At 35.1% G+C, this 25,825-nt stretch overlaps 1 protein-coding gene and 1 long non-coding RNA gene across 2 annotated transcripts in view; one reads left to right on the top strand and one right to left on the bottom strand.

Moving 5' to 3' along the window:
* LOC136800638 (putative insulin-like peptide receptor) overlaps positions 1 to 9,837 on the bottom strand; it is a 12,506-nt gene extending 2,669 nt beyond the window's left edge. Inside the window, exons 1-16 of the mRNA XM_067057285.1 lie at positions 9,640 to 9,837; positions 8,883 to 9,301; positions 8,475 to 8,643; positions 7,484 to 7,665; positions 6,488 to 6,662; positions 6,206 to 6,352; positions 5,598 to 5,745; positions 5,192 to 5,403; positions 4,693 to 4,939; positions 4,091 to 4,323; positions 3,489 to 3,728; positions 2,833 to 3,218; positions 2,092 to 2,339; positions 1,549 to 1,809; positions 1,349 to 1,419; positions 429 to 760 (exon numbers count right to left, since the gene is read on the bottom strand). Of these exons, the coding sequence (XP_066913386.1) occupies positions 429 to 760; positions 1,349 to 1,419; positions 1,549 to 1,809; positions 2,092 to 2,339; positions 2,833 to 3,218; positions 3,489 to 3,728; positions 4,091 to 4,323; positions 4,693 to 4,939; positions 5,192 to 5,403; positions 5,598 to 5,745; positions 6,206 to 6,352; positions 6,488 to 6,662; positions 7,484 to 7,665; positions 8,475 to 8,643; positions 8,883 to 9,301; positions 9,640 to 9,766 (3,597 nt within the window). The 5' untranslated portion in view covers positions 9,767 to 9,837. The remainder of the gene's footprint in view (positions 1 to 428; positions 761 to 1,348; positions 1,420 to 1,548; positions 1,810 to 2,091; positions 2,340 to 2,832; positions 3,219 to 3,488; positions 3,729 to 4,090; positions 4,324 to 4,692; positions 4,940 to 5,191; positions 5,404 to 5,597; positions 5,746 to 6,205; positions 6,353 to 6,487; positions 6,663 to 7,483; positions 7,666 to 8,474; positions 8,644 to 8,882; positions 9,302 to 9,639) is intronic.
* A 13,479-nt stretch (positions 9,838 to 23,316) lies between these two features.
* LOC136800639 (uncharacterized) lies at positions 23,317 to 25,160 on the top strand. The gene is made up of 2 exons (XR_010845740.1): positions 23,317 to 24,017; positions 24,240 to 25,160. It is a non-coding gene; the product is annotated as an uncharacterized lncRNA (long non-coding RNA).
* The last annotated feature ends 665 nt before the right edge of the window (positions 25,161 to 25,825 follow it).

Here is a 25,825-nt window from a genome sequence, read left to right on the forward strand (position 1 = left end):
TTTCACTTAAGTATGGAAAGTAGAGTTTTAACTGTGAGTTTTAAATGAGACTTAGGATCTCATGATAGAACTAATTTTCACGGGGAACTAATAATTGCGGTCGAAAAAAAATTGCATTTCGCGGGTTTTAATTTTCGCGGTTTTGTCCTTTTTTGGACAAATTTCTTTCATTTTCCTAGGGATTTTTCAAATTCTTTGATAAATTTTGAAAAAATTGTATTTCGCAGGTTCAAGTTTTCTGTTTTGCCAAAATGTGTACCAAAAATATTGCTAATCAACTCAAAGCCTGTGTTTACCAGGGCGATGTTTATCGTATCTAACGTAGTTTTTTACCCACTTAAAATTAAGGCAGATGTTGGATTAAAAGCAATATTGAGGCTAACGTCTTAGTGTGTTATTCAAAAAAAATGGGCGGGTTGAAAACAAACCTCTGGTCTACGCGATCTTAAGAAATTTTTTAAATCTCCTTTGGCCATGAGTTCCATGACGACAAAAGTAGGCTGTCCTTGCGAAACAACGCCGATGAGACGAACGACATGATTGGTATTGAAGGCTTTCATAATGGACGCTTCTTGTAAAAACTCGATCCGTTCACGTATCGTCGCGTTCTCGTTCACCGTTTTGACGGCCACACGTAACTCCGATAGACCGTTAATGTCGTGCGCGATCCCTTCGTAAACCATACCGAAAGAGCCTTGACCAAGCTCGCGTAGAAGTTCAATCGTCTCCCGGTTTAATTCCCATTCATCTGGCACGTATACTATGGAAAATAAAACAATCCATAAATGCTTTATATTCTACTGACATAATTAATTATCACACCATTAGGTAGCGAGTACCTCACTAAAAACCGGGATTTTTCATCTCGTTTCTTAGTGAGTTCCACTTTGACGATTTTCGAAAATTAGAAGCCTTTCAAGTGTTTTGACGCAAATTCGATTTTTTCACTACTGCAGGAGCTTCAAAATTTAAAAGTGACGTCAAAAAATCGAATGTTTAGAGCCCGAAATCCCGGGCTCAAAACATTCGAAAAAGTCGCAAAGTGGAATAGACGTTAATTGCGTAAAAAAACGCGGGTGACGTCTAGTATAGGCTAGCCATTAGGCATCCTCGGTGAATTCTACGAACAGATCCTAACTACTACGCAAAACTCAGAAGAGGATCAACCAAGGTTCACTATGTTGTCTTAAATCCATATTTGAGATGAATTTTGATATCTGTGATTGAGTGAAATCTAATACTAGTGGATCATACAATTCATCGCCAGAACTACATGAAGCGCAACAAACAAATTTTTCACGCCACTTGTTTTTTCGCTACTGCACATTTTGACGAAAAGTCTAAATACCTTCATTGGAGTTCATGTATTCAGGATTGACACTTGCGTATAGAACACCAGGCGAATCTTTCTCCAAATTTCTACAAGAAAAATGGAAAATGAGTCAAAAAATGAAAGCTAGTACGCAAACCAATAGATAGAAGATTAGAATTAAAACACTAATCCACATCATAAAAACAAATTTTGAGGCTTGAATGTTATGGACAAACCTTCGGAAGAAAGCATAGTAAACGATCAAGATAACCAGAATGACGAAAAGAACGGAGATGCCAACGCCGAGCGGCAAGATCAAAGGGTTGTCCACCTCCGGTTGTTCAATTATTAATTCAACCGCTTCGCTCCACGATCCGTTGCCGGCGGGCGTTTGTGCGCGTGCTCTAATGTAATAGGTTCCAGGCTGCATGGTGCGCGAAAAGGAAGTATCACGAGCCGATCGACAATGGATAATATCGTTATTTCTATCTTCGTGTCTGGAAAAGGTAAGTAAAAAACAATTCATTCAATAATCAACATATTTCTCTAATCTAATGAAAGCAGGGTAATTTGTGAAAGGAACTAGTATATTGTTACTCTTGTTTTCCGATTACAAAGAATTGCCGCTTGAGTTGGAAATTCAAAATCTGATATATATGATAGAATAGCAACCTCGATCAATCCTCTTTAGATGAAGTTCAACCAAGAAGAAAAAACAGAAAAGCGATCAAATAATAACGAAAGAAAATGTGCTAACAATCTGTCAGCTTTATACTCACTTAATTTCGACATCATATTTTAAAACGACAGCGTTTGGTTTGACAGGAGGTAGCCACGTGATGTTAAACAACTGATCTTCAACCGCCAAACGGAGGGCTGATCCTAATGCGTCCGCACCACTCTTGGCGTCCGTACGCGCTTGAGCGATGGCGCACGGATAGCCGACGTCGTTAGGGTCTGTTTTAGGTTTTGCGCAACCACCGTATATGATACCGGATATGTTGATCTGTTCCGTACACGCACAAACCTGAACAAAATCAAAATGGTAGCTATGATTACATTCAACTTTTAAAATTTGAAGCCTCTAAAAATCTTTAGCTCGAGCGATCTTTTTCCCCACTGAACAGTTCTGGAGACTCTACTTTAGATTCTCTATCATTATAAAGCCTGAGTTGTTACTTCCAGGTTAAAGCATTCATGAAAGCGACAGAAGTGCGAGCGTTAATTATGATTCTTCTTCGAGAAGAAAAGACCCGGTTCTAACTGGATTCTCTTCCGTGTCGCGTGGAGTTACCGTTCATCAGCGCTTAAGACGCTATATTGTATTTGCAACCACCCTCGTCAAAACTTTATAGGACGAGCCAATTTATTTACCGTCATTAGAGTGCCAGAAGTTTCTACATTGGCTGCCCGATAATTCAAAGTGTAGCCAGGTGGAGTAGTTTAAGAGTATTCTAACATTCTGAAAAGGGATCAAACAAGATTGAAGAAGAAAAAAGGACACATGGAAAACGACATACGTGAAATTCATAGTCTTGAAAATATTGCAGCCCATTGACGGTGAAATTGAAAATATCTCCAGTCACTTCTACATTTTTCAAATTCACTTTGCCTTGTCTTAGTTGATTGTTGTACTTCTCGAGTTCGCTCAAAGACTTGTTCGTTGATTGTCGGCTCAGATTGTCCACCGAGGCGTTAAAGATCTCGGTTTCGTTGATATTATTGTTATTATTATCATCTTCATCGTCTGATCGCTCTTTTGTGAAAAGAATCTTGTTGATTCGCTCACCGAACTCCGCACGGAAAGCGGAGTTGTCACGATCCCATTTAATGGCTTCTGATGTCGGTTTGTCTTTATCACTGCATACACATGTGTTGTTGGCTAAACACTGGCCTTCGTTTTCACCTAAGGATGTGAAATTGGAAATGCTTGCAATAAATGTTAACGGCAATCACAGAAGCAAAGCAAAAGTCGTAAGTTTGAATCTTAGTTTTTGGTAAATTCAAATCGTTGTGCTATCCACGTATTGGGATAATGAGGAGTAAATATTGCTCGTTTTTCGTTACGTTACAAGTAACGTTCTTCTATTCTAGTAGTGAAAATTCAGAATGGTGGATGGATTTTAACATAGTCCTTTGTGCTATATTAACTTAAATGGCATGGCCATAAACGTACCTTTAGGGATGGGTGGTTTTTTGTTTCCGAAATTAGACTGGTGGACGACACCAGATTTGACATTGTCTCGTTTACACCATTCGATGTAGCTGTGCTCCTTCCAGAAGGAGTAGATACTGGGTTGCCAGTAGATGATGTATTTGTTGACGATACCGTTTGGTTGGTCAGGTTGGTTCCATTTCAAGTGGATGGATTCGCTGGAAAGGAAAGACGCTTCCAGACCGACTGGTGCTGTCGGTACTAAAAATAAAAATAAGATAATCTTATCTAAGTTTATCGAGAATCATCCACGGACCTCATCAATTCTACACTTCGAGTTTCAGTTTCTGGTAAAAATTATTAAAGAAATTGGTAAAGGATTATGAGGAAAGTATATTCAACTATTTCCTAATTTCTAATTGTAAAGCAAATGTCGTTTGGATACTCCTTTAAAATAAATTCGAAAATATAGAAAACTCTCTAGATGTTTAAAACTTCCCAGGTAAAATGGTTTGTATTAGTACTAGACCTGAAAACCTACCTATACTTCAATTAAAAATGCCTACACAGTTTCTAAATTTTATAGCTTGAGAAAAATGGAAAACCAGCAAAGAGGGACTTACTTCCAGGGCTGATTCTCAAGTAGTGTATTCTACTGGTTCTTGCTTCACCTTTAGACACGACCTCCCTAACAAAAACTGCATAACGAGCGAACGGTGTCAAGTTGTTTAGCATGGGTTCCATAGTGCTGGTTTTGGCGAAATCTGTCGGTCTTTCAACGAAGATATTTTTCCATTCCAGGTTGTTTTCGACATCTGCGGTAACGACTTCTTCCGTTTCTTTCTCGTCTTCTTTTCTACACGAAAACAAAATCAAACATTTGAAAACACAATAAAAAAGAAATAAATCTTTTCTCAAGGAATGAGTTTAACGGTCAATACCATTTTCTTATACCCATTTTGACAATTTTCCTGTTAAAGACACGATTCAAGCTAAATTGTATTTCAATCATAGAAACAGTTTTCCTGACTTGAATGATCACCCAATTCTACACCATTTAATTGTGTTATATTCGTAATTTCATTGGAATTGGACGACATCGACTTTTTTTGCTTTTTTGCCCTGGGGACACTCATCGGGGACGCAAAGTCTTAAAGGGTTAAGATTGAAAAGTTTATGAAAAGCAATTTCTTTGTTGACAAGGAAAAGTATTTCAAGTGCTTACAATTTTCGATAGAAGACCTGATAAAAGATGATGTTATAGCTGGAGCGTTGATCCCTTTTGAATTGCCACTGTACCAGCATGCATTTGTCAGTTAGACATTGCAAGTAGTCAAGATATTTGATGAAATCAGGGTTGGACCATGATAAGAAGGGCAGAACTTCATTAGGATCCACTTTAGTCAGTTTGTCCACGATGTGTTGCGGGATGTGTATCTCCTCAACACTGATCTCTAGCCGTTCTACGTCACCTGCAAATTAGTTTCATAAGTAGAAGAGTTTAATGGCTTTGTATTCAAAGGGGCAATGGAAATCACCCTGAAATTTAGTGCAATCATTCAAAATTAGACAAGTACATTCAACTTCCTTTGACCATGGTCGGCTCCTCCATCGCATAATGTTTGACTTCAATACACTACACTAATCTACCGTTGATATATACTTGCTGATAATTCTACCTAATTCTAACTGTTAATTCCATGTGAAAATGGAGAGAAACTTACAGAAGACACGGTTTCCATTGGTTTGTGTAGAAATATCACCAGTCACATTCTCTCCTTTGCTAGTGTGCATCAACTTCTGAACTTTGAAGATCTCTCGTGGACAAAGCCGATCGTTATATTGGGCGAAGATTTGGCCATTGGTCACATTGATTTTCTTGGAGGGCGCCCACAACGTTTCAAGAAGTTCGTTTTCATAAATTTGCAACGCATATCTGTAGAAAGAAAGTTTTGTTATGACAAGTTAAAACCGGTAGTTATTTTTTGCATACAATTGACTCATTTTTCGAATCTTTTCAAAATTCTAATCAATTCTTAGTTCCCGTTAGTTCCCAAGTTTTGGGTAATAGGCGCCATTCCAAAAAGTGAAATCAAATACTAAACCAAAACAAAGTTTTTTTCTTATTACCTTCTGTAAAGCAAGTTATGTCTTGGAGGATCGATGATTTCCAGGTTGGATAGAAAGTTCAGGTTGCGGAACGAAGTCTTTTTTATGCTGATGTGACCGCGCACTTTCCGAAGTAGCTCCAAATTTTTCAAGTATTCCTCCGATTTGCCTATGACGAAAAATACAAGCTTTAAAAAAAATATGGTTTATATCATAATGATGTTTTCTCGCTAAAGAAAGAAACTAAAGCCTGTTTCAATATAATTTGCAGCGGAGACAAGCTTTAACTTTTTGATAGAATTTGAATTAGATAGCGGTTTTGTGCTTGCTGAAAAGATAAACGGGAGTTGAATATCAAAAGTTATAGCCTATTTTTTCTCCGCTGCAAATTATATTGAGACTTTATTTACAGGTTCGGGAGTTCGGGAAAAGACTTTGTCAAACAAAACGAATGAGTATTAGGCTGCAACTTTCAAAAAATATATATGAAATTTGAAAAGAGTAATGACTTAAACGAATTTTAAAACAAGAAAATTTCGCGAAATTCATATAGATTCCCAAGCCTTTATACAATATAAAAGAATGAACTAATGGGTTCCCAATGGTAAATAAAGACCATAATATTATACCTGTTCCTTTAGGTATTTCAAAGGAGAGACTGCCAATAATTTCAGTGCATCCAGCAAGACCCTTGTTCACGATATCACTTGGTACTCTAATGTAGGCGATTCTGTCCATCAAACCATTCTCTAAGCGCTCCTCCTTCAAAATACATACTGAAAGTAAAAAAGGGATGGATATTTAGGATTTCCATAATAACAAATGTAATAGTTAGCAGGCCTCTATTCAAAACCCAAAGACAAACAAAAGGTTATAAAAAGGTATCAGACATAAGGAAAATCTGTACGAACCTTTCGGACAGCTATCAACTCTGGAACACTCTTGGCAAGTTTTGTCTTTTGCTATGTAACCTGCGGGACACTGTTCCACACATTTGCTGTCCATGACAAAGTGGTGAACAATCTTGTTCTTTTGGTCTTCTGCACTCCAACCGGGACATTGTGGTTTGCAGAACAGGTTGTCAACCTATCCATAAAATAAATGAAATCCATAGAATGGAAAACCTATATGTGATCTTCAACGACCAAGGATCACTTCAGGAAGGAAGTCATATTGATATCTATCGCTATAAAATGACTATTGATGGAAAGTCTTCACCGATACAGTCTAATTGTTGAAAACTTTATTAGATAATTTAGGACCAAGGTCGCTTTGATAAAAAGTAAAGGGGAATATTAATTTTCCTTCTCGTTATCATTTGAGTACAAATAATGTCAATTTAGATATGTAGAAATAGGAAAAACTTAGGCGAATAAGAAAATAATATAACCATTGACATATATCTTTAAGTTTTCTTTCATAATTACTTTTCCTTATAACTAATTGTTTCAAATAAACGCCCCTCCTAAAGCGGAGGCAAATGACACAAAATGTACTCTTTTCGAAGCATTAGACACACTCGAAGAAAGTTATGAAGAAAGCGAGTTGACAGAACCAATAATTGAACCTAATTAAATTCAAAAAAACAAGATACTAAATCTTAAATTAACCCTCCTTTTTTACACTCACTAACATTCGAATGGCCGATTTTTAAGCCTGCAAGGTCACAGAAAGAAAAAAACGGATAAAAATCTTACCATAATATACTTTAAACTACTTCTTCCTTGACATAAAAGTGTCAATAAAAAGACCTGAAAAAGTTTGACAATTACGTCAAGTTTTTAAGAGAAATACTATTGTGGAATCTCTTTAATAGTTTTTTATTCATGTTTCCTTCGAGTTTAGTCCTCTCTGTTTTTTTTTGAATCTCTAATTGATTGAATTTTGTGCCCGATTGACTGACTTACCAGATACGTGTTTACAGGACATTGGTTGACGCAGAGTCCAGTTGACCACACACGATATTTGAGACATGCTGAGCAAGCATAAGGATCGTCAGCTTTGGAACAGCCACCCAAACATAAAGAATGACAACACTTGGAGGAGGTTCCTGTGACGCATCCTTGTAAGTCACAACGACTGTCACAAACTATGGAGAGAATTTTAATGCCAAGTCTTGATTTCCAGAATACTGAATTATCTTATTAAGAAAATGGGCGTAAATTCAAAAAAATTAGGAGATCAAACTGGATCTTGTATTCCAAAAGCGTTAGAGGAAATGCAGACTTAATTTATAAATGAGTTATGGTGGTTGAAGTAGATTGTAACAGGTAGCTTTGGTTGTTTGGTTCAAACAGGGGACGAGAAAGTGCACACGAAAACAATCCCCAGCTGGTTTTACCGAGGCATTATCTTACTATTAACTGGCGTTAGAATAAATTAGAATAGGGATAGACAAAAAATATTTTAAAAATAACATTCTTGTAACGATAAAAAGAACTGATATAATAAGGAGTCGATCTTAATCAGCTCTGAAGTAGTCACAAAAGATAATGTCGCAATAAAATACAAGATAAGGGAATTTCTTGAACTGTATCAAAGACTCCATTAGGTACAGTAGTGCTATCATTTTTATATCTTTTCGTTACATTTTCCTAACACAAATACCGCGGTGCTCTTTAGAGGGCAATATATACTCTTTTCAAGATTAGAATTATTCATTATAAAAGACCTCTACCATAGTTTTGGTTTTTTATTATTAAAATTATACATACTCAAAACTAGCTTCAAGATTCCTTATTAAAAGTCAAAAGGATAAAGAATCTATGATAAAGACAAATTTTGGCTTATGAAATTCTTGTAAGCGTCGATCTCTGGCTTCATAGAGGGCGGTGCTAAAAAATACGGTAATTTTTTTATCAAAAGGGATCACTCACATAGATAAATATAAAATCTTACATCTCTGACATTGAGTATTTTTTTCGGTCCCAGGTCCCCAACAGAATTGAGCTTTGGGGTTGTTTCCATGCCCTTTACCGGCGTAACATCGGTTAGGATAACAAGCGGAATCACAGTTGTCGTTGTTATCGGTGACGACGATACCGTACTTGCTTTTCTGTTCTTTGTCCTGTTGGTGAAAGTTAAATGATTTTTCAAGAGATAGTTGATGAATGTAACGAAAAAAGACGATATTCTAGAGTAATGGAACATAATAACTGAATAAAAAAAAGGCCGAGAATAAAAGAAAAGCCGAGAATAGTCTGGAACAGTATAGTGTAAGACTTATGGCATTTGGTGATGGTGACATTTGAGTCCCTCCCCCATTACAGTTGTGGGTATTAGAAAGCAATCAGAAAAAATGTTTACCTTAACGATGGACTTCCATCGAACGGTACCCACATAACATAAAATCTTGTTCATCGACACACGAACGCCACCATTCAAAATTGTCGTCAAATTTGGAAAATATATAAACTTGGTGTAAGTGTTAAAATACACCACAAAAGCATAGTTGCCGACCAGATCGTTACCACGAATAACGGTCAACGAAGGTAATAAATCTGCAACTTCAGCGAAAAAGGTGATCACTAAATAGCCAGTAATTTCTTGAAGAGAACTTAGGTCAGGAACAGTGGTATTGACGACTTTGTATTGTATAATGCGGCGCAGGATGAGGCTTCCGTGGAGTACAGTGCACCCTTTCAGTTCATTACATGTCTTTGGTGTGAGACAGTGTCCATTGGTCGACAAACGAATGTTGACTTGAGGCTGGTTTAGAAAGCAGGCTGAAAGAACGAAGATTCACATCTATGTATATACACAACAAGAGTAATTGTCAAGAGCACTTCCAATAACTCGCAAATAAAACATTCGTAGCCAACTAAAAGTTTGAGTCGATGTGCATTTTCAAGAGAAACAATAAGGTAAATTTAGAAAGAGCAATCTTTGGCGCATTGTCTAAGTCAGTTGCCAATCATAAATAGTTCAAATGTAGACGAGTCTCCAATATCGAAATATAATATAAGGTCTTAAATTAAAATTTAACATGTTGTTTGAAAAAGTCTTCTTGTGGTAAAATCTTTAACATAAAAACGTTTTAAGAAGAGTTTAAAAATGAACATACGTTTGTAGGGCACGACACCATTGTTGCCAGTACCACCATCATCAGCATTGGCAATCTTCGACCATGGAGTTGATAAGATGACACCCAGAACGAGGAAGAGAATATGAGAACAGCATGTCTGCATCATGTGGCATCCTCTTCAAAAGAACATTTTTTTGTTTTCGTTTTTTGGTATGATTTTGTTAGTATTATTTATTTTCACTGCAAATAAAGACAATGACTGATTACACCTAGCTCCGTATGAAAACCTGAAACCCTAGCCGAACCCTACAAAATTCGCATTAAAAAAAACACTCTTTGGCCTGAAAATGAATATGAATTCATACATCTACAAAAATCTCTCAATTGCTTAATTGTTTTTGTTCTCAATTTCCATTTTAGAGACAATAAAGTGTTATGAGAAAATCGGTTATACACAAGAGACAGTGAGTACCGGTACCAATCAAAAGCAATGCACGATTTAATGAAAATCCCTCAAAAATATAAAAGCAATTAGTTCTTGGCTTGGCGTGTTAGCAACGAGTAAAGCAATTAATGTGGAAACTGTAATTAACTTAGTACTCATCAACGTACTTTGAAAATACTTTTGGTTATAGGATACAAGTTTCAATTGATCACATTTTTACACTATACCTACTCTCTCGTGATGAACCAGATATCGTATGAAATTAATGCTCATTTTATCGATCTTAAAAACAGGACTTTAAAACCAATCTCGATCATTCAATATCTATTTCACATCCATCATAATCTTTAGCACATTATGTATCACACAAATAACTATCAAACATTAAAAACCGTAACCTATCTTTGCCAACATAACTATTGAAAGTAGTCATAAGTGAAATTTTATACGAAATACCACTAGTGTAAAATAGGCTTTCTAAACACGAAGAAACAGAAAAACAACGTCATGTGTCTATCTAAGGTACCTACACTTATCATCATTAAAAATATCTGAGTAGAAGATTACAACTTAAAGCATGAACTCTCCATTTATCCTGAAGTCATCATATCATATTTTACAACGAAGTGAGTTCACAAACACAAGGAAATAAAAAAGACAACAAAAAAAAACACAAAACGCACAGACAATTAATTGACATTGGAAAAGACACAGTTCTCTTGACTTTGAACTGCACAGTATTTGACAGTGAAGCAGTACATATCCAACCTTTGTATAAAGACCATCTTTTACAAAACTTTCTTTTGATATTATATCATTCTTGAAAAGATACGATCATTCTTGAAATTTCTCACTCTCTGATCAGTAAACCTTTACTTTTAAGCTCGACAAAAGTAACAAATTTTCATGTCACTCAGTGTCACTGTATGTTATAATATACTTTATCATGGAAGAAATACATGAAAGCGACGACGTCATACTGAAAGAAACTCCTGACAATGATACAGTATACGATGGCTATTTCAACATAATCAGTAAAAATACCATTTCTTACAATATTTTCTATTCTTTTATTAAATGCTGTGGTTACAAGTTTTCAATCTTGATAATTTCTTGATCAAAAAGACCTCTTCAAAACACAAAAAAAGACAAAAAACCACAACGAGAGATTTGAGAACAGTGATAATACTCGAACAAGTAATAATAATGATGATAATGATAATAATCATGTAGTCATTCCTTTTGCTTTCATAACCAACAATTTCAAACAAACTTCATTTTCCTATGTATGTATGATTATGAATTTCACATCATTTCTCCATTAAATGATATGTGTCTTGAACATGAGAATAAATAAAAATAAACAAAAATAAATATTGAAAATTTGTATTCAATTAAAATTGTTTAAAGTGGTCTTTTGATCTGCTTTGATGCTATGTTCTGAAAACAAAAGTCACTTTTCCATAAAACTTTTGGTGAAATGGTGTAATGATAGCATAGCGGCCCTGCTAGTTGGGGGAGGAGGTTCAAAAAGAACCCTTCAAAAATCCCTAAAAGGTAGGGGTTAGAAATGTTTCAAATATTTTGGGGGACCTAATGTACTTGGGGGAGCCAAAAACTCGTCATTTAACGTGGGGGCTGAATACTCAAGCTCATAAAACTGAAATTTTTCGTCTGTGGCGCAATATTTTTATATAAAAGGAGGAAAATATTTTATCTTAACCTTCAAACTGCAACACAATTTACATTGAATAACCCTTTTTTGGAACAAACTTTGAAAGATGTCGAAAAAGAAATTTCATGAATCTTTGGGGGGACTTAAAACTCAGGGGGCCTAATTTTTGCCTGGAACCCAGGCTGAAGCTATGGGTAGGAAAACTGCTTCTTTCAATGCTTCATTTTTAGTTTCTTATGTTATGATCATCTATACAGAATATGTTTAGAATTCAATATATCTCAAATCTCAATAAATCAAAAGTTAACAATCTTTGTGGTTGTTAATCAGCTCTACAACACGATATAACATACAGATACCATAATATGAGAGAACTCTGTAAATTTCGTCCTATAATAGAAAAACAGGAGAGAAACATCCGTTAAAACTTTAAAATACAGGACTGCATGCCACAGATTAATTACCAAGGTTGCATCTTAAGCTATAAAAAAAGACTCAAGAAAAGAAATACTTTATTCCTCATCATCAACAAACTCATTAATTGAAAATTTCATGTCTTTGTCAAAAGAGACAGGGAGATCAAGAAAAATGCACGTAACTTTTTTATAAACCAATATTTATGTTTTTCTTAAAAGGAAATTTGTTAATGCCTCTTTTACTTAATTAGAATGAATTAATTACCATGTGAAGGGTAATGGTATATTTCTCCACAGAAGAGTACAATTCATGAATACACTGACCATATTCAAGATGACGTCAATCTAATCACACGCATTATGCTTATATATTCGTTTTGAGGAACAGCAAGGTTCAAATCAATGTGTGGAACTTCAAACACTTAGCTGTTAATGGAATTATAAATAAATTGATTAAGATGATTTTTCTTAAAATAATATTTTCAGCAATTTACAATATGGCACCTAGCTTTGTAAAAGGAAAAGAACGAAATTCGAAACCAAACACACTACATTATGAAAGAGCAAGAAATATCAATTCTACTTCCATACACATGCCAGATCAAAAAAACCTGATGATGAAAATATTCGAAAGTTGATTTTTGACTGAAACAAATGAAGGAAACAAATAAATGGTTCCAGTTTCAAAATGAACAAAAAAAAAAGAATACAATAATGTAACAAATGCAAACATGCACTTCATGTCTTGGACAAATAAGAGGGACCATCAGGGGAAAGAAAAACTTGGGCTCTTGAAATTGAAAAATTAAGACTTTCACAAAAAAGGAGGATTTTATAAAAAGAAAATGAATCTCTTTCTTATTAAAAGGCTCCAAAAAAGTAATCAGGAATTTCCATTAACATTTCTGAATATTAACATGTCTGAATAAGAATATTATTACATTATAAAATCCAAGATTCTTAGTCCAAAGTGCTAAAAACTTTATTTTTAGTACAGCAGTACTTTGAAGCCTCCAGATTTCAGATATAAAATTATTATTCACATAGAACTACCCAATCAGGGTGGCCAGCGATTTTAGTCATTGAAAATCAAGTATATTCAAGTACTTTTTGGAGCATTTTTGATAATTTTCAAGTATATCTTTGCTATTTTCAAGTATATGAAGGTGCAAAATTCAAGTACATTCAAGTATATTTTGAACTTTACGTATGGTGCTTCGTTAGAATAGGGATATCCGGATCCTCAATTTGCCAGAAATTTTATGGGCTTCCCTTTCTTAAAAATATTATGACATAATTGTGTGCACAAAATAATGTCACTGATGCCAGAATTATTTTGACATTTTCTCAAATTAAACAACAGATCAAAATGGGCTCTAGAAACTAGCGGATTTATGACACCATGGCGTACTACAGCGGTTGTCTAATTTCTAGAATTTTATTACTAACAGCTTACGCAGCAAGGTTGTCAAATCAGAAGATTTGGTTGCGAGCGAAGTGGGTAGAATTTCTTTTGCAATTCTAAGTAGTAAAGAAATGTTCCGATATTCCCAGAATGTTTTCTAGAGACTATCAGAAATATTTTCTTCAAAATTAAGAGTTTAGTCAATTCAGTCAAATCAAAAACTTTGCTGAAAAATTGACATTTTCCTAATTTTCAACTTCTTATTTCTAGAATCATTTCCCTATGGCTCACTGCTCCCAGAAGGTTTATTTTCTAGCAAGAGTTTTTAACATAGAAAATTGGCGAGCACTTTTCATGTAGCACTTTTCATGTCACTACCTTTCAAACTTTTCAAAAATAACACCATCAATTTTAGATAGGTCAAGTGTCCTGATATTAGTGGGTTTCATGATTACTTGGAGGACCCACCATGGTTGGGTCCGACAAAGAAAATTTTGAAAAATAGGGATTCAAAGATTGGCTAAAACCATCAATTTCAAGGGACTCTAGAAAGAAATTTCCTGACTTTTCCCTGACTTTTGAAGAATTTTACAAAAATTCCCTGGCTTTTCCATGTTTTCCCTGACTTTTTCTAAAAATAGCCCTTTTTCCAGGTTTTCCAGGTTTTCCCTGGCCGCTTTAGCATTAGCCTGCACAATTCATTTACCATGGGCTCCATTTTCCAGCAGTAGCTTGATTTGCAAATATCAGATATCCATTTGGCAGAGAAAGAGTGGAAATGTGCACATTGGAGATATTCTTTCAATACATGCTTCAAAGGCTAGATTTTTGAAATTCTCAATTAGGGTTATCTTGCAGTAAATAACTTGAGCTGAAGAATATCTAAGATTATGCTTTTACTATTTTTCATTTTTTGTATGCCCATAAGGTTCATCTTTTTTAAAAAAGCCATATCAAATAGGTTAAGTGAATAAGACCAACCAAGAATGTCCAACCTTACAAATAGGGTACAATACATGTTATCAGGAGGACCCACCATGGTTGGGTCCGAATAGAAAATTTTGGAAAATTTATACTTCAAAACAGCCTGTAAGAGCCCTGGAAAAATAGAAGATTTGATTGAAAAGAGAAATTCAAGTATTTTCAAGTATTCCAATTTATCATTTTCAAGTATATACTGGAAAAATGGGCATTTTTTCAAAAACTCCAGTATAATCAAGTACCAATATTTTTTTCCAGTATATTCAAGTATTTTCAAGTATTTCCAGTATCGCTGGCCACCCTGCAACAATAGAAAATTGTAGGCCTTAGAAAGTAGCCTGTTGGAGTGAAAAACAGCAAAAAACACGACCTTTTGACTCCAATAAGCTACCTTCCGGGCTTTGTCATTTAAAGACTCCATGTCGTGTCACACTCCTAAAATCTGGGTTTAGGTAATTTAGACATTAGGCGTGCTGTCTAGAAAATCAGTTTGACCATTTACCCAAATTCTTTTTGCAGTGATATAATACTCCAGGGAAATAAAAATAATTTGGGTCTGGGATGCATCTGTAGCACCCATTACTGAATTGAAATCCCTGCTAAATGCAATATTTCAAGCAAAAATCCTAAAGTCCCACAACTTGCTATCGATTACAATTGAAGTTAAAGGTAAGTTTCTTTAACCATTAACTATTTTCTCTTGTTTCATATGGGGATTTTTTTTAAAGTAAAAAAAGATCCAGTTCAAAAGACCCCTCAGTACTGGCCTGTTTGGTGTTTTTCATAGTCAAAAAAGTTTTTTCCAAGTTCTGTGCGGTTGGCACTTGGAGGATTTTAATTCAAACTCAATCTGAAGTCCAGCTTTATACTGATTTCTTCTTCTGATTTTCAGGAGCAAACAGTACCGCAATGGCTAGATGAACTTGGGAAGTATTTGTATTTCAAAAAACCTTTTTAAAAAGAAGACTGCTTGTTACTTTTCTTTCATATCAATTTACCACATAATCATATTAGTCATCGCTCAATTATTTTTTATACAGTCATTTTATTTTATTTTATTCATAGAATTATATTTCACAGGTCTTTCGACCTCTACGAAATAATTTTAGATTTATAAAATATTGTCTAATTCTTCATCTGTCGTCCAGTCGTTAGAAGATATGGACAGAGAAGAGGTTGTTTTGGTCTTTGTCCTAGGTTTTTGAACTAGGCGAAGGTTTGTTCTAGGGCTTCCTCTTACATGCCAAACGAAATCATCATTTTTTAAATTCATTTTTTTCGCCTTTTGGCACATATCTTTAATAATTTTTCTTTCGTTGATGGTGAAGTCGTCTGTAATGCTAAAGCCACCAATTTCATTGAATCGTTTCAGCTTATGCAGATTTTGCATTATCCGTTCTTTTTCCTCCATACTTTTTAAGATCAACTTGATTGGACGCCAATGTAGCCCTTTTCTGTTTTGTCCAATGCGATGGTGGGACGGTTTGATATATTGGACGTCAATGTTACCTAGTATACCTTCAATATCTATTTTGTCTTGTTCCTGTTGTTCCTCTTTGTTATCTACCTCTAATTTCACCATTCCATGTATAATAATATTTCGTTTTCTTGATTCGATGTCTCTTTCTTCATTCTTGTTTTCTTGTTGGTGTTCTCTCACTGCTGATTTGAAATTATCCTTGTGTTTCTTAGTTATTTCAGCGTATGTTTTTTCTAATGTTTTTTCTATGTAATTCGTCGTTTGCTTTATTTCTTCTTTTATAATCTGCTTGGTTTTTATTTCAAAGTCAGCCATCTTATTGGTTAAGATGTTTTCGATATCGTTCTTAAGGCTGCGGTTCTTGGCTAGCTGGTTTTTGAGATTTTTAATGATGTCGTCCTTCTTCTCAATCTCCCTCTGCATCATACACCTATTTTATTCATTAGAGATCGTGTTATCTGCATGCAATTCTGACATAGGTATTGTCATGATATATTCTCAAGGCAATTAGTGTCTTCTTTGTATATCATATCTTATTGCATTATTTATTTGCTATCATACATATTTTATGGCAAAATATGACGAATAATATATAATCTAGGAAAATTAAAAAAGCGTTGTCACCAAAAAAACTTTACGAGACCGAAAAACAGCTATATCTAAGCACAAAAATTGATCGCTCTTTTTGTTTTCACAAAAAATAAAGCTTTATCTAAAATATTGTTATTTATATATACAAAAATGAAGGTTACTTTAAATTTGATAAGTCCGAATTAGGTCATGGATAGTAAAATTACTCCCAAAGCCTAAGGCTTTAGCGGAAAAAATTATGCCTCTAGAGATTTGTTAGATTTGAATTCATTACCAGCCTTGCATTGATGAGAATTTCCAATCATCAGTGCAAGTTAATCGGAAAGAAGAGAAGCACAAGAGCTGATGCCAACATCATTTGTTATTGTCTTCGCATCCAATAACTTACTGATATTCTAGGACAGAGTCCTTACTTTAAATACTTTAATCCTTACTTTATAAGAATCTTCAGTTGTTAGCAATAGAACTTTTCAAATGTAAAAATAACATATCAGATCTAACTAAAGAAATTTTCAACCATGTTGAAAATATCAAAGTAAATCGCAAAACGCCTTACTTCAGATCAAGAGAAATAAACTTGGTGTTTCACGGTTCAGAGTCACTTTCATTTTTAGGGCCAAAAGTTTGGGAATTAATTCCGGATGAGTATAGAGATATAGTTGATCTTAGTATTTTTAAGGAAAAGATTAAGCAGTGGAGGCCTACATCATGCCCATGTAGAAACTGCTGGACCTATATTGACGGTGTCGGCTTTTTGTAATCACCTTACAAATTGTAGAGTAGCGTTGACTTTTATTAGCCTTTGTTGCTACCTGTTCGTCAACTTGAAATAAACTATTACATACATACATAAATACATTTCCCCAAGTTAACAGACCTGTCAATTAATATTGTATCGATTTCTTTCAATAAAGTTATTACCTTGACCCAGATTCAAACCACCGCAAAGGCGATACCTTTGGATTCGGAAATCAATGCTCCATCCACTGAGCTGCTGTTCCATTGCAAAATCAGCAATTAGAAAAAGATCACCTCTCTTAGTGATATTTAGGAACATTGCTCCAAAAACATGTTAAAAGAAAGTTAAACTTCAGCTTCTGCAAAATCAAACAAATTTTTGCTTACAACAAAATGGCTGGGGCTGTCTATGACCCTTGCAGTGATATTACACAGCCATCAGCCCTACACAAAAAAGAGCCCCCCACCCTCTTAAATTTAGATCTTCCCAAATATTTGAGAATTTTTTTAGACTCAAATCACAAGAATACTGAATAAATTCTCTTAAAGTTTGAAAAAACGCACCTTTTGTGTATTTTCTGTCTTGATTTTCAAGAGCACTTTGAAATTGAATATTATTATAAACGTAGTCGTCTAAGAAAACAGCTAATATTATTTTTCAGAATCTTCCTTACAATCTAGTTTTCATATTCATAGAAACTAGATTGCTGATGTGTGGAAAAGAATTTCAGGCAGATTCACATAAACCTGGAGGACCAGTCAACACCATTTCATATATCAGCACCCCGAAAGGTACCAATTCCTTTGCTTGAACCGCTAAAAAAGGAATTGGACAGAATTACCAAGATGGGCGTGATCGTTAAAGTTGAAGAACCATCAGACTAGTGCAACCCCATCGTAGTGGCACAAAAACCAAGCGGTAGGATAAGACTTTGTATTGACTTAACTAAATTGAACAAAGGAACCAAAAGGGAATTTTATCAGCTGGATATTACCGTTGAAACGCTAGCAAAATTAGGGGAGGAATGTAAGAGACTATGTCAAAATTAGATGCTAATAGTGGGTATTGGCAGATGGAATTGGATGAGGAGAGCCAACAAAAATGTACATTCATCACTCCGTTTGGCCGATTTCGACCCACCAGAGCACCATTTTGGCTTATCGTCAATGCCTGAGATATTCAACAGAGAAATGAACAGTATAATAGAAGGATTAGAAGGGGTAGCAAAGAGTATGGATGACTTTTTGATATACAGAAAAACTTTGCAAGAACACAATGAACGTTTACGTGTATTTCTTCAGCAAATGAAAGATAAAGGAGTAACCCTTAATCGAGAAAAATGTCAATTTCAGACAGATAGTGTAGAATTTTTGGGTTTTTCTATCACACCCAGAAGGAGTTAAACCGATGAACAAAAAATTGGAAGCAATCAGTGAATATCCATCTCCAACAAATATTACCGAACTCCGATGATTTCTAGGCATGGCTCAACAATGTCTAGATTCTGCCCTAAACTCTCAGAAAAAGCAGATCTGTTGCGTGAATTGTTGAGTACCAAAAACGAATTTTTGTGGACGTCGGAACATGAAAAGACATTTCAAAATGTAAAGGAAGTGTTGTTGTCACCTACCACATTAGCTTTGTATGATGTGAGAGAGAAAACTAAAGTAAGAACAGACGGTAGCAAACTGTACGGAATTAGTGTCATAGTGTATCAAGAAGATAGCGAAGGGCTATGGAAACCAGTAGACTGTGCGTCACGATTTCTATCACCATCAGACTGAAATTACTATCCTATCAATTTGGAAATGCTGGCATCAACGTGGGGTATACGGAGAATGAATATGTACTTACAAGGTCTCAAACATTTCGAACTTGAGACCGACCACAAGCCTCTGATACCGATAATGAACTCAAAACTACGAGACTTCGATATTTTGAGAATGAAATTACTAAAGTATAATTTTACTGCTAGCCACGTGCCAGGAAAGGACTTAGACGACGCGGATGCATTTTCGAGAGCTTCCACATCAATGCCAACTAAGGAGGACTATGAAATGGAAAGAGAAATGTTACTTTATGTTAACGCGATAATGAACAATTTACCAGCCAGTGATCCAATGTTACAGAAACTACGTTCAGAAACAGAGAAAGACGAAATATTGAAAGAAGTTTCAGAGTACATTCATGAAGGATGGCCAAAAAGTCGAAATCATTGTTCCAAAAACAGCTTACCATACTGGGAACACAGAAGCTCGCTAACCAAGATCGACGGTTTGATTATAAATGGAGAGAGAATTGTAATCCCAAGAAAAATGAGAACAGAAATTTTAGAAAGAATACACGAAGGACACCTTGGAACAGAGAAATGTAAACGTAGAGCACGCCAAAATGTTTACTGGACGGGTATGAATTCAGACATTGAAATGAAAGTAAAAGCATGCCAGACATGTTGTCAATTACAACATCAAAACCAAAGTTGCCCATGATGTTCCACGATGTACTGACCAGACCGTGGGAGGAAGTTGGAAGCGATATATTTTTCTATGGTGGGGCAAACTATTTAATAATAGCCGATTATTACTCATTGTGGCCGGAGGTATATCTTCTGTCGAAAGCAAACTTGTTGACGGTTATAGATGCATTGAAACAGACATTTTCAAGACATGGCATTCCCAAAGAACTTGTTTCAGACAACGGTTCACAATATAAATTGAGAACGTTTAGTAAATTTATGAAAGAGTGGAATGTCCAACATACTACAAGCAGTCCTCACTATCCAAAATGAAATGGATTTTCAGAATCAATGGTAAAAAGTGTGAAAAGGACAATAAAGAAATATGTACGATCGACATTAGCAAAGGACTTTTGATTCTAGGTAACGCTCCATTGAAATGTGGTTTCTCACCGGCAAAACTCTGTATGGGACGACAGTTAGATGACAGTTTGCCAAAATTTCACAAGCCAAGACCGGACAAAACGACTAGCAATCTAATACAGGAGAGAGAAAAATCAAAACGTGTGTACGACAGAACAGTATCACCTAAAACCACTAAAGAAGTATTTTCACCGGACACCAAGGTAGCAATCCAAGATCAACAATCAAAGGAGTGGTCAGTTAGAGGAAAATTCTATGACAATCTGGACCCCGATCATACGACATCAGGACAAATGACAAGAAGGAACTTCGGAGAACGCAAATACAGATAAGGAAAGTTCATGCATTGGTTGTAAGTACCAGCCAGCCTGAGGCAGTTACATCAAAATGCCTCGAAAATGTCAATATGAAAATTGCGTAATCAGAGAACGTATGTCTTGCTCATTATAAAAAGGCCGAGACAAACTTTCAATAATTGGATTGTAACATCGAGTTAAGTCTCTTTTGTTAAGTCACCAGGGGGTAAATAAAACAGACCTTGATAAATTTATCGTTCATTTCAACTTGACGATTCGTTTAAAACTCAGCCTCCTAAATATTTGGGGTAGGTAAAATATGTACAAAGAAATTCATACTTTTCAAACCCAGCGAATCTTTAAAAAAGAAGCGAACAATAAAATATAATTACCCTTTCCAAATAAACCTCTTCTAGTCTACTCTGACGTAATTGTAAAATTTAGGTGATGGGAGTTTGACATATGCTTGTACTCTCTGTGTATTTACATTCGTTGTAATGTAATGTTGTTTGGGGAATTATGAAGTTCTCTGGAATTTCGATTGCATTTATTCAGGTTGATTTTTTATGACTTCTAATGGTACTTTTTCTAACGAGTTTGATTACTCTATTCTCACACTTATGTCTTTTATTTATATTTTTAAAGACAGGTAAGAAGGCATATTGATGTAACTGTGAGGGAAGGTTCCCGAAACCAAATCAGCCCCAGGTCCCCATGTCCCAGGTCCAGGAAAGTATACAACAATTGAGCGACTCAGATGGAACAATTCCTTATATAATGAGTCAGAGTCAGAGTCATCAGATTCAGATACAATTCCTTACAATGAATCGTCAGAGGAAGAATCATTTCCCCAAAGAGACCCAATAACAACACAGACAAAAAGTGGAAGAATTATCAGAAAATCTTCTCGATATCGTTAGTCCTTACAAAAGGACAATATTTTTTGAACTTGTTTATATTTGTTCTGAGTAGGCGATTAGTTTTGTCTAGATATATTTCAAGAGTATGTTTTTAAAGTATTTTTGTTAACTATTTGATTAGGGAGATGTTGTATATATACATATGATATCGGCTGCCGGCACTAGAATATAGTTAGATCTGAACACAACAATATGGAAAATCAAAATTCCAGGTTAAAGACCTTTCCGGAAAGAAAGTGGCTACCATAAATCTGAAGCACTTTTTTGCTAAAAATTGCCAAATTGAGGAAAAATTGACACAAAATTTATGATTGCAGACTAATGATAGACAGTTAAAACATGAAATTTTGCAAAAAGTGTATATACCGTTACCAACCTGTATCTGATGAAAAAAGAAAAAAATTATTAACACTTAGGCGGTAATCACAAATATCTTCGTTTCGCGTCGCCCGACCGACTCCTGAAAATTGAGTAAAATTGAGTCGGAGAGTCGGTAAATTCTTCGGACTTTTTGTTTTGATGACGTTTCCTTTGCTCAAAAATTTTTTATTCTATTTTTGTGAGCGATTTCTAGCGCATTGGCAGCATTTTAACTTTGTTTATCATTACACGTGCCATATGTGTCCAAGGTCACAGTGTTTAAACTTCATAATCTGAAACCACGCAAAACATACACGCGATTCGGCTTCCTGCCGCCTCAGTCAACGCCCTTTTACCTTTTACCGCCCTTTTATATACCTTTTACCGCCTCGAAGACCAATTTTAAGAAAACCCGAAAATTTTTACTACCGACCGACCGACCGACTTACTTTTTAGATCCAACGAGGACGCGAAATGAAGATATTTGTGATTGCCGCCTTAACCTTAATGAGATATATGCGAAAAATGATTCCGGACGGGACGGTACAGATTTAGCGCAAATCGCCCTGGTACAATAAACGTTAAGCTGTTAAGTCCGGAAACTGTCGAAAAATGGCAATCGCGTGGCAGAATAAACTGATAAAGTTTTTGCAAGCGAGGGAAGATATGAGGATTTAAATATCATCGAACTAATCGAAGCTTTTACTGACCGAACTAATCGAACTTCTAATTGCTTCACTTCTATTTCTAGTTTCTATTTTAGAGTGTTCGCTTATAGGTTTGATTAATTTCTTTAATCGAACTTTAATCGTTCGATGGAGTTCGATTAGTTCGATTGTTTGATTGGTTCGACAAGTTCGATTCATCGGGTCTGGCTTAACCCCTTTTTAAAGATTGATACGAAAACAGCCTCTCTTATGTCTTAAAACCTTTTCAATCATTTGAGAAATAAAAAAATGTCATTTGCTTTATACATACATCTGAATTTTGTTCTCTCTTTATGGCTCAGTAGGCTTCAACCTAAATAAACTAGATTTTTAAGGGCTGTTACCTTTAATATAATTAATAATTATATGTTATAATATACTACCTTTGATAGACCTTTGACCAGTCAGTAAAAGTTTCCTGATTAGGAAATTATTTCCTAAATAGGAAATTCTATGCGAAATGTGAGGTTGAAAATTGCCTATTTTGGAAATTTGATCTCTGAAATATTTCCTATATAGGAAATTTTGTAGATTTTTGTAAAAACGAGCTGATTGACTAATTTCCGACTAATTTTGTCTAGATATTTGTAATCCTTGCAAAATTTTGAAGAAATTAGCCTCGTGAGCAAAAAAACTGCCTCGTATTGCTTGAGATATAGCCAAAAGTCTCTAAAAATTGCCTAAATAGGCAATAAGCATCCTCAAAAATTTCCTAATTAGGAAATTGAGATCTAAAGAAAATTTCCTATTTAGGAAATCTTTCTAGTAGAAAAATTTCCTATTTAGGAAACTTTTACTGACTGTTGACTGTTTGATATAATTGCCCCCGCAGGAGCGCAGCGACGAGGAGGCACTTATAGTTTCACGCATAGATATTGGACTGGAATCTCGAATTTTTGCGTTTTTTGTTTTGTTTTGTTTTGTTTTGTTTTGTTTTGTCGCGCAAGCCTACCCGTAGTTAGTCTCTTCCGTAAATGTTCGGTTTTTTTTCAGGGACGGCAGTTGCTAGCCTAAAAACTTTTTCTTTATTTTGGCAGGCGCCGCGGGCATTTTACTCAGCTTTCGACAGTAGATTCTATTCCGCTTGTAAAATTTTGCCCGATTGGTCAACATGCAGGAAATGGAATGGAGAAGTTTCTGGAAGTTTTTTTAAATTCAAGCTCTCTCTTCCTGTAGTCAAAATACTTGTATGCATTTACTTTTGACTTTCGGATTAAACAAGATATATACATATACCAATCAGTGAATTTGCTGACAGTCAAATTACAATCTGTCTCCTGTCTTAGACATTCTGGAGATTGATTCATTTTTCGATCCAAACAGTTTGTCCCCAATAATAATGAACAATGATTAAAATGATAATAGTAGAACAATGATTGAATATGGACAAAAGTGATTATTGTTGGTGGTTGAATTGGCAACGAAATTCCACTGTAACTAAATTTATTCGACAATCGTCATTCAACATACTCTACTCTCAACAAGAATGCTTAAAAATCCTGTGTTATGGTATACTTCTCGACAGTAAGTATAAATATTTTTTTCTTTAACTGTACTTTTATAAGACTTGGTTTTATTAATCTTTTATGTTTAACACAGGTCTGTGTTCTTGTTGATACTTACCAGGCACTATTTGGGAAATTATTATCAAAGATTGAAAGAAACTTTTGGTGAAAACTATTTTTGAGGAAATTTCAGTACACTCACCATATCATCTAATTTCATGTTTCCTATTTTCCCTTTAAGCTTTTTATGAATGAGGATTCGTTTACCTTGACAACGCAATATTACCTCGTTACTGCTACTATTACCACGTTACGTCATGATTTTCCATCCTTCTACACGATATTGCTGTTACAACTGCAAGATAACTGGCATATCTTTTTAATGTAAACAATTTTGTCTGTGAGATCCCTAATATCATGCCGTTGGAAAAAGTCCTGAATGTACGCTATTTCCTGTTAATACCTGCTTCCTGCTCATCAATATTGCCTCGTTACTGATACTATTACCACGTTACGTCCTATCATCTTCCATCCTTTACACAACGCTGTTATAGCTTCTAGATTACTGGTAAATCCATTTAATGTAAAAAATTTTGGATCACGATATCCTTTGTTAAACAGTTGGAAAAACTCCTAAGTACGTTGATTACCTATCAATTTTTGGTTCCTGCTCGTTATGTTTCTGGCTCATAGCATTTCTTATGCTGTTTGGTTCTACTATGTTTCATTTATACCTATTTCAAATTGGTTGAAATAAATATAGTTGCATGTCTTTTGTCTGGTTTAGTATACACAAAAACACAAAAACAAAAAACAAATCTGTAACTGTCTGTAATAGACCTTTTTTCAAAGAGGCCACCCTGTTGAATAATTATGTAGTCCAGCAGAAAAACAATGATAAAACCATGCATAATTATTACAATATGCATGATGCAGTAATTATGCATGGCTCTATCATTGTTTTTATGGCTGGACTACATAATTATTCAACAGGACGTCCTCTTTGAAAAAAGGTCTATTGATTCTACCTGGACACTTTTCCTATAAATGTTTTAAGATTCGTATTTTATTCTTTGTAAAAAGTAATTCATATTTTTAGAAAAAAAATGTTTCATTTATGTTAGCTTATTCATTGATATCTCAAAGAAAATGCTGAGAAGAATCATTCTAACTATTCCAAATCACTTCCAAACTTTTGCTATAAAGCATTAAAAAGCCTTAATTAGCATTAATTAGTTTTTACAAGCATTTGTATTAATTAGCGGGTGGCAGTTAGTGAAAGCTATGGCTAGTATTATAATTTGAAGTAATTTCAGTAAAACCCGACTGCTATAGCTTTTTAGTTTTTGAAGGCGCAAGCCAGCGGAAATGTAGCGGAACAGCAACGCCCAGCGCCCGCCATACCATAGGGTATATAGGCATGTTTTGGGGATGAGCTGGAGTTTTTACAAGTTTAAGATACTTCACTAATTGGTCATTTAAAGTGATAGAGATTACGCGTTCTTTAGAAAAAGTAATAAGATTATTTTATTACATCTTAACGACCAACCAAATCAGATAAGAGCTTGTAAAAACTTCAGCTTGTCCCATGTTTGGTAAGCACCAAACACTAGTCGTATCTACACAATAGACATATCAATCCAGGCTTTTTTTAGGCCTTCTCGGTGGGGGGGGGCGTACGGTATTTCGGAATTTCGGAAATCGACCCTTTTTTCTTCGGAATTTCGGAAATCGGGGAAAATTCCTTCGGTATTTCGGATTTCTGAAATTCTTTCGGTATCGGAAGTCCATGAAATTTTGCTTTGAAATTTCGGTATTATAAAGTTT

Source organism: Clytia hemisphaerica, unplaced genomic scaffold (assembly GCF_902728285.1).
Source record: "Clytia hemisphaerica strain Z4C2 unplaced genomic scaffold, Clytia hemisphaerica genome assembly, whole genome shotgun sequence".
Lineage (NCBI taxonomy): Eukaryota > Metazoa > Cnidaria > Hydrozoa > Leptothecata > Clytiidae > Clytia > Clytia hemisphaerica.